The sequence below is a fragment of the Lates calcarifer genome, linkage group LG10 (genome assembly GCF_001640805.2).
Source record: "Lates calcarifer isolate ASB-BC8 linkage group LG10, TLL_Latcal_v3, whole genome shotgun sequence".
Taxonomy (NCBI): domain Eukaryota; kingdom Metazoa; phylum Chordata; class Actinopteri; family Centropomidae; genus Lates; species Lates calcarifer.
The window spans coordinates 10,078,217-10,087,194 of NC_066842.1; the positions used below are offsets into that span (position 1 = coordinate 10,078,217).

Below are 8,978 nucleotides of genomic sequence, written 5' to 3' on the forward strand. Positions count from 1 at the left end.
GTGACTACATGATAGCTCTACAGAAGATGCAAATTTTTGTCAAATTGTGTGCATGATCTTATATTCCTTTTTACATTTCATTGAATTTATGCCAGTCTGTGTACAGAATATCACAAGTTCTTTTTTAAATTACAACGTAAATGGATATTGCAGCCATGGTTTTAACAACATTACACTGTGGGATGCACCTGCATAGAACTTTCAAACAACAATGCATCACTATAAATGTTGAGTCAGCTTAGTTACTGGTCAGAGGCAGATGAAAGAGATGTGAGCCCTCATGGAAAGTTCTAGATTAGACATTAAGCTGAACAGCACTGTGACCATGGACTTTTGTAAATCAAACTGGCAGTACAAACAACATAAGAGTGACATGAACAATCTGAACTTGGTTATTTCATGCTGTATAAAGCAAAGTTTGAGTTCATGTCTGCTGTCATATATTAGTAGTAACATGGGGAAAAGTTTTAGGCTCTGCAAGGTGACTTTCATAACACATCAATATGAGCTAGCTGCTTGGAATGTACTATAATGAATCATCTCTCATGTAAACATAGGTACTGAATACTAAATACTGACACTCTGGTTAAATGTTCAGTTTGTTCACAAACAACATGCAAATACCATACTGAGTAACTTAATTTGAACTTTGTTTTGCAGATGAATTTTGGTCCCTCAAAGGCAGGGCAGACGCATTAGGTCAATTTAAAAACAATGGTAAAACTATGAGAAAACCAGCTGTAATGTAAACTGAAAGAACTGTAGTTAATGGCCTCGAACATGCAAAGACATTCACTTCCCAAGCACTTTTCTGCTTTAGTTGTGCAGAAATGGAGTTGAACACAAATGGCTAATTGTGCCCTAAAGCCCTAATACTACATACAAATCACAGCAAAGCAAAGCTTTATGTAACATTCAACAACATGTGGTTGTTGTTGTAAAATACCATCAAGTCCAACAAGGTTGAAACTATAATGAGCATATATTTATGATTTTTCATCAACAATATCAGTTTTTACTTTAATACCATTATTATAGCAGGTTTATAAGTGTACACATTCATTTCAATGATTAAAGTGTAATGAATCTTTTTTGATACATATATGAAATATATGAAATTAGCACTGACTGCATAAGCACCAATGCTTATAATTCACTTTAGCACTTATAGAAAAATAATCACAAGTTTACAAAACACTATTTCTGACATTGATGTTTCAAAGTAAGAAAAAGCACTTGTGGTAGTTAATGGTCAAACTTTCCCAAAGACAACATCTCTTAAAAATGCTTAGTAGCACAAATGGTTGTTTAAAAGATGTTTTCACAGATTAGATGCTTTTGGTTTTTAAGCTGGAAACAGACTTCAAGATTATTAAAATCATAAAAGGACAAGAAACTACTCACATGATAGCAGGTTTCACAATCTGGAAACAAGATTATCTGCATACGTAGAGACTACTGTCATCGCAATATTCACAACATTATGGTAGACAATGAGTTGGGCATCCCTACAATATTCTGCTACATCAATATTAATATTTTGCTTTGCTCATTTACGCTGCAATTTAATGCAGGGAATATATAAACATAAAGAGGAAGAATCATTTAGGGTCAGTTCATTGGATGAGCCTGGGCCACATGGAGTGTATGCTCTATTGAGAGAAGCAAAGTAAAGCAAGTCTGAGTCCAGCAAACTTCAGCTTGGCTAAGTGCTGACTTCCAAAAGTGCAGTGATACACCTGGGGTTGCAAATCAGTGTGGAATAAGAATATTCAACAAAATTTTGTTCAGCTTCCATAAAATATAATTACTGGTTGGATTATAGGATTGGAGTAAGTAGCAAGACATTACTTTCAATATGCACCAAAAGAACCAAAAAGTTTAGCAATAATTCTCAGTTTTTACTACTATAACTTACTCTCTTTACAAGGAGTCATTTTATTCCACTATAATATCAAATGCAGCACTTCATGCTACTATAACCTTGATATTTAAATATTAACTGAAACTTGATCCAGCTTGTAATTTAATCATGATGTCCAGGCCATAGGTATTACTGCTCTCGCCACATGTGTGATTATGAATTATGAATGATTCATTTCATGTGCTTTTTTCCCTAAAAGTGTAGGAAATGTAACTCTTAACAAGCAAACTGATAGTGAGGTCTCATTTCATCCCAAGATGAAGGAGTTTCCTGTATGGTCCTGGTCCACCCCACAGGCCCCTGAAGTAAAAGAAACAGATGTGGTAAATGTTGTGGAATGATTACTACAAACTATCAGCATGCTCTTAATTAACTACTGCAAATACATACCTGAGCAGCCCATGCCAATAGAGATGAGGCATTACATCAGCTTTCATGTGGTACATTAACCTTCTTTCTTTGGCTTGGTTGATGGGGAACGTTTCCAGTGGTTGTCCGTTGTAGTCAAACTCTGCCAGAATGACTGTGTTGTAGCTTGTGACCAACGGACATGAAGTGTAGCCATCATACTGTAAACAAGGATTTTACTGGTGACGTATTTGCACATTTTGCAACAGAGGTACATTGGTACGTTTTATGTGCCACTTACAATCTTATCTGGCTTCTCATTTTTCAGTACTTTGCTGATGGTTCTGTTCAAGATAGCAGTCTGTGCAGCTGAAATGAGAAAACAAATGCTTAGTTTTTCAATAAATGTTTGCATTCTCTTTCAAGGAATTGACACAAATATAAATCGGCAGACATGGTAGCAGCACCAGAAAGAAAGAAAGTTCAACACCAGAAAGAAATCCTGTGAAATGGTACCACTAGTGTAGGAAATAATGCAAAGTTTGATGTTCTCTAGTGGAGCTAGAAAAAAGTCAGATTTTAGCATCTATCCAAGTTACCTACATAAGTGAGGGTTATGCTTAAAAACAAATCTATTTGTACAATGTGTAGTCAGACCTCAGGAGAAGGCAAAAATGTATATATAATACTGATGCACATTAGAAATCACATCTCTAAGGGGCTCACTCAAGGAGTACAACAAGGGAAGGTAATGTGCTTACACAGAACCAGATGTACTGTCAAATGTTTTTGCTTCCGTTAAAATGTAACATGCATATGGTTAGTATCTAAACATACTAAGATGTTAAACCACTGTGTTAGCTTTATGCTTCAAGTACAGAGAGACTGACAGGAATTCAGTTATTACCCTAATTAATGAGGCTAAAATCACCAACAAAAAACAGTAGTCATCGCCACATTTAGCATGACATACCTTGCCATACATACAGTACACTGAATGAAAACATGCTAAGCGTAATAAGGCTAAAGTCTTTACTGCAGTCAGATTGCAGTTGTACAGGAAGTGATAAGTATTGCTCTACAACCCCCTGACATCATCACTGAGGCCAAATCACCAGGAACCTCCCATCATTTACTCCAGTTTGGAGAGGGGAAATGGCACTGACACAGGAAATTTAAACTAGCCAAACAGATGAGGTTAAATGATCTTTGTCAACTGTAATGGCATAATCCAAACCAAACACAAAGGTAAACAGAGGTAATGGTAGAACCTGTCAGATACTACTGAGAAGCGTCTCTACATTACAGGCTTTATAAGGCGTGGTGTATGTTTTTATTATCTTGTGAAATCAGGTTATTGTGCAATACACATACTGGACAAACTGCCTTTCAAATTACAAAAAGAACAAGCACTTAACAGTAGATAAAACTGAGTGAATAGTTTGAAGCAATAGTGTGCTTTCCAGTATTGTGCTGACGCAATGTTCAAACTAATGACACAATAATCACTTACCAACAGCAGCACCCGTTTTAGCTGTGGGGAGGTTGGTACAGTCTCCAATCCCAAACACATTTGGATACCTCTTATGTTGGAGATTGTCTTTGTTGACATCCAACCAGCCAGCCTCATCGGCCAGTGGACTGCCTTTAATTACCAAATTGGGTCCCATTGGTGGTGTGACATGAAGCATCTCATACTGATGAAGAAAAACAGCAGAAGTTGAAAGGCTACTCACTCTGGTCTCCATTCCTAATTTGTCATATATTTAGGTGCAAATGGATACAAAAATGTGTAGATAAACTAGGTTGTTCATACCATACAGGCACTACAGACAAAAAACTTATCACTCTCATTATTTCATGATATGAACAGGAAGGAAATTACAAAGCATAGCCTGTCCATTGTAGAGAGCACTACTATACTACATGTAAAACACACTGCTGTACATAAATACAGTTACCTCGATCACTTTGGTTTCGCCTGGTTTGTCAAGATTTTCAAACACAGCCTCTTGCTTGTCTGCCCGCACTTCAATCAGGTTCTGCCTCAGGTTCACTTGAAGGTCACGGTGTTTCACAATATCCCACAATGTGTCAGCATATTTCTTGATCCCAAAGAGCACTGGTAGTGATGTGTTGTATATTACATTGGCTTTAGCCCTTTTTCCTGTCTTGGGTATAAACATAAACATACCTTTGTTAAATTCTGAAAACCATCCTTTGTAACTTCAAATGTACTAAATTATCATTACATCCCAAAGTTTGAATACCTTTCTGAGAAAGGCATCTGATAGGTACATGATCTTCTGTGGTGCTCCAGCACATTTCACAGGAGTATTTGGGAAAGTGAACACAGCGTTACCCTCTTTAAAGTTCTGCAGTGCTTTCCATGTTTTCTCCACGGTTTGGACTGAGTAGTTTGACCCAATCTTTGGATGCTCAAACCCCTCTGGCAGTCCCTTGATCTACATACAAGAAGAGGGCATGTTTCCTGGGATGTAACTGCTGTTGTAATAATATACAACTGCAAAAGTTTTCTAGATAGAGGTAGAGCTGAAAGAACAAAGCATTATTCACCCTCTCATAATGGAGTTGTAATCCAAGAGCCACGATCAAGTACTCATAGGAGATCTGTAGTGAGAGAGAAAGGGCTACAGTAGATGCACAGCTTCAGTTTCATATACAAACTACCATTCACTGCACAAGCCAGTAGATAATCATTATTTTATAACTTCAATACACACGGTCAGATAATTGTTTCCTAAAGCAAACATACCTCGGTCCCATCATCTGTGCAAACAGTATTTTTGTCTGGGTTTATTTCCTGAACTTTAGATTTCACCCACTTCACTCCAGAGGGCATTACACTTGCAGTGGGGCGACCCGATGAGGCTACAGTTTTTGCACCAGCACCAACTAGGGTCCATATTGGCTGATAGTAATGCATCTGAAAAAGATATAAAAGAAACACCAGCTTTACATGACAGGAAATACTATTATGTACTATTAATGAATTAAAGCCACCACTTTTCATCAATTACAGTTAGTATTGTCTCGTCTGGGTCATCAGTGTGAACACACAAAAGGAGGCATTGCAAATAATAATCATAAACTAGTGGATCCTTGCCTCACTGGGCTCCACAACAGCGACATTCTCAGCTCCCATCATCCTTTTCATTCGTGCACTCATTGAAATGCCCCCACTTCCTCCTCCGAGCACCAGCATTTTGTAATGCTGCTTGGCAGAGGCACGGCTGCTCGTGTGAAAATTAGTGATAGCAATGCCTGTGGAGTGGCACTGCCTCAGACGACGCAGTGCAGCCATTCTGTTTCTGAACAAAAAAGAACAAATCAGTCTGTGGATTGAAACGGTCAACAAACCGCACTCCCCATGTTGCTGCTCCACATATACATTTTGAAAAATAGGAAATAACCAGTTTTCCCTTTTCGCGCTATTATAGACAAACTAAGTCAGATCACTTTTTGAAGAGGCAGCCTATTAGATGTAAAAAATTTCGCATCCACTTTAACATGTAGTTACCTTTCTGTAATAAAAACAATGAGGTCATGAGTTTTATAGTGGTTTTGCCAACCACAGCTATTGTAATAAGGGACCACCCCGTATAATATGACTTAACAAAAATACAACAGCATATTTGCGGGAGCAAATTCATTTTTAAATAAGTTGTTTAATGAACATTTATCACAAATGCCTTTACCTGTTTTAAGTTGAGTGAGAGATTCGGACTTTGACATGTACTTCTCAGTCTATATCCCTAGTTTAACGGAGGCTTTATAACCAACACGCAATGGCACGGGTTACTTTAATTTGTGGTGTTAACATCTGATTTTGTGAAGCCTAATGTGAGCTGAACCATTTCTGCTGCATGCTGCGTAACAAACTGACTGCGCCTCCACAAAAATCATTCCCGTACAGACGCAGACCCGATAATCACGTACAGTTTAGCACTGTAACGTCCAAAGAGACAGACCTATGTGATACTCACCTGGACCAGCGCTGTTCTTAACTGTCCGTTTTAAGATAAAATCCTGAGGTGGCCCAGGCTAATAAATCCAATCTGCCTGCTGTCGGAAGAGAAGGCAGACCTGCAACAGCCTCCAAGAAACGTCTACCCGACGCGAACTTACAGTTGCACCCTACAATGGACGGCCGAGGGAGTTGGTATCAGATCCTACTTGTTCTCTAGAACCTTCGCCCCGCCCCCCTCAAATTTTCGACCAATCAAAAGCCTTCGCCCTTAACTGACACTTTCCTACTGACATTCCAGCTTTACCTTAAACTTCATATAGCAAAATTCACGTAATAACGGTGAATTGGCTGTTCTGCTGGGTTGTTGGAAAGTTGACAAGCCACGTGTGACATGTGACCTTTGAACTTTAGAGTGGGTATGTTTGGATGTGAGTCCCCCCTGTCGGGTGTTCTGTAGGTCAGCACGTACACGTCCTGAAATGCACTGCCAGGCATGTTTACACAGTATACTTCAATACTTGTAGTAGCTTCCCTTTATCTCCAAGCTTAGCCAGTAGTGACACGAGCTGAGGCAGTATTGGCAATCAGGATTTTTTCCGAGTCTCGAGTCTTACATGAATGCAGCACTTGAAGCACTTAATGTAAATAACAAATCAGTGCAAGTCCGTCAAAAGCAGATGTTTTATCTTCGAGGAAAGTTGTAGGTTGTACTGAAACCATCAACTATCTACGGGTGCAATATATGTTTATGACTTGTGACAAATGACAGATTTATGTTACAAAAATGGTGCCTACTAGACATTCCTACATAGCCAAGATAAAACTTGTAAGCTGGACGTTTGAGTTTGCACACCTACCCATTCCATATATAGAAAACTTAACATAAATAACAACAAAATATATTCTCATCATAATGACTTTGCTAAACTGTTCTCATCAAACTGGTTTTACTGGTTCAAAGAGGCCTATAGTTTGTTTTCCATATGTTGCCTAATGTCTTGATAATTCCATTAAGATAGGCCTGTGGTGTAAAACAGAAGTGTTACTTTGTGTTACAGTTTCCCCACACATAATGCAATGTTATTGGAGAATGAGCAGCTGTGCCATAAAGAATAAATAGTCATGTCCTTTGGAACCAGTTTAATCTCTTTGTAATGAGGACATCAGGTGGGTTTATATTCCCTACAGGCTCATCCTCACCCTCTGCACACCTGTTTATGTATGACACAGTAAAGAAACACCAGACCTAGATGTGTTGTGCAGACAAGTTTCAATTGGTGCTTTGGGAACAGGCATGGCATCATTTTTTTTTTTCTCTCTTTCAAGGGTAGAGGCTGTGGTCACGTTCAGCTGAATGGACAGAGACTGAGGACAAAGGGCCATTACCATTACAGCCAACTTTTTATATTATTCAAGGCTCCATGAAGGAAATTATGAGAGACAGCTAATTATGACATCTTTTCTCTTTGTATGAGATTAATGTGTTTGTGTGTTAACTGGGGGGAATGAGTTGACACAAAGAGAGAGGTCCCTTTAATGCTACCTAGCCAGCCCAGTCAAGCCTTCAAAATCCATTACGCATTTGTTGTAATTTCCTGTAATGAATCAGCATATATCTAGACTCCAAGCAGCACTGGCACTGTGTTGTGCTGTATAATGTACTGACCTTTGTTATTTCCCCATCTTAGATATGCAATTCAATGAGTGGTTGCCAGGGGATCAACTTACAAAGTTTGCATAACAGTTCGTATGTATATTTTTAAATACAGACAAGGGCAAATCACAGCATGGTACTGGGTAAAGTGTGAAGAGCAGGAGATTAGATTTGCATTAAACAACATTCATCTAATATATTGAATTGTACCTGTGTGCATTTGTGAATAAATCATACACCAGCACATTTTCTTCTGGTGCAGGAATAGATCCATTAACATGTTTGAATATATTAAAAAATACAGTACTGTGCAAATGTTTTAGGCAGTTTTAGGCACTACTGGTAAAGTGAGGATGCTGTCAAAAATAATCCCATGATTCATTTTTATTTATCAATTAACCTCATGTGAAGTGCAGTAAACAGAAAAAAACCTAAATCAGATCAGTATTTCTTATGACCCCCAGTACACCTGTACTTAGCTAGTTTTTTTTCCAGCATCTTGGAGAAGTTGCCTCAGTTCTTCTGTGGACTCAGGCTGTCTCAGTGTCCTCTGTCTCTTCATGTAATCTCAGACTGACTCCAGAATTGATCTGAGACTGATTAGACACCTCCCTGATGGTACTGATGAAGGATAAGGGTATAAACATCTAGAGTGCCTAAAACTTCTGCACAGTACTGTATATCAGCACATTATTTTCTCATTATGGAGGATTAATCATTAACACCAATAGATAACACTAAGAGAGATCTATTTATTGCCTCAGTTCTCTTAACAAAGTATCTCCAGGATTTTTTTCTCTGTCAAATACCTGATAAATTAGCAACAAAGTGTATTTGCCCCTTTATGTCCAGTCTAATCTTGTATACACAATGTAGTGATTAATATGTTATTATAGTAGACAAAAGCTGTTATAGTTACTGAGGCAGTGCTTCAAAGTTGCATCCAAGTTGATGATTATAAATCAATAATATTTATCATTAATGTGCCTAGTTATTGATACTTCCAGTATGCAAATGTATTTCATCTGATCTTAAGAGCTTTTTGTGAAATTTGGATTTGT

The 8,978-nt window shown here is 38.2% G+C and overlaps 1 protein-coding gene across 1 annotated transcript; it reads right to left on the reverse strand.

The window, feature by feature from the left end:
• Positions 1-963: 963 nt before the first annotated feature.
• Positions 964-6,460, reverse strand: sqor (sulfide quinone oxidoreductase). The gene is made up of 10 exons (XM_018666327.2): positions 6,280-6,460; positions 5,400-5,604; positions 5,049-5,219; positions 4,850-4,903; positions 4,543-4,737; positions 4,234-4,443; positions 3,786-3,969; positions 2,574-2,641; positions 2,315-2,493; positions 964-2,224 (listed from the first exon to the last, which is right to left on the reverse strand). The coding sequence occupies exons 2-10, from the start codon at positions 5,595-5,597 to the stop codon at positions 2,167-2,169; spliced, it is 1,317 nt and encodes a 438-aa protein (XP_018521843.1). The 5' UTR covers positions 5,598-5,604; positions 6,280-6,460; the 3' UTR covers positions 964-2,166.
• Between the last annotated feature and the right edge of the window lie 2,518 nt (positions 6,461-8,978).

What these genes read in the sequence shown, in the direction of transcription:
- sqor (XM_018666327.2), bottom strand. Translation starts at nt 5,597, where the DNA reads ATGGCTGCACTGCGTCGTCTGAGGCAGTGCCACTCCACAGGCATTGCT. An exon ending in CTGTTGTGGAGCCCAGTGAG is followed by an intron (nt 5,220 to 5,399) that starts GCAAGGATCCAC and finishes TATCTTTTTCAG; the next exon opens with ATGCATTACTATCAGCCAAT. An exon ending in GCGAAACCAAAGTGATCGAG is followed by an intron (nt 3,970 to 4,233) that starts GTAACTGTATTT and finishes TTTCTTCATCAG; the next exon opens with TATGAGATGCTTCATGTCAC.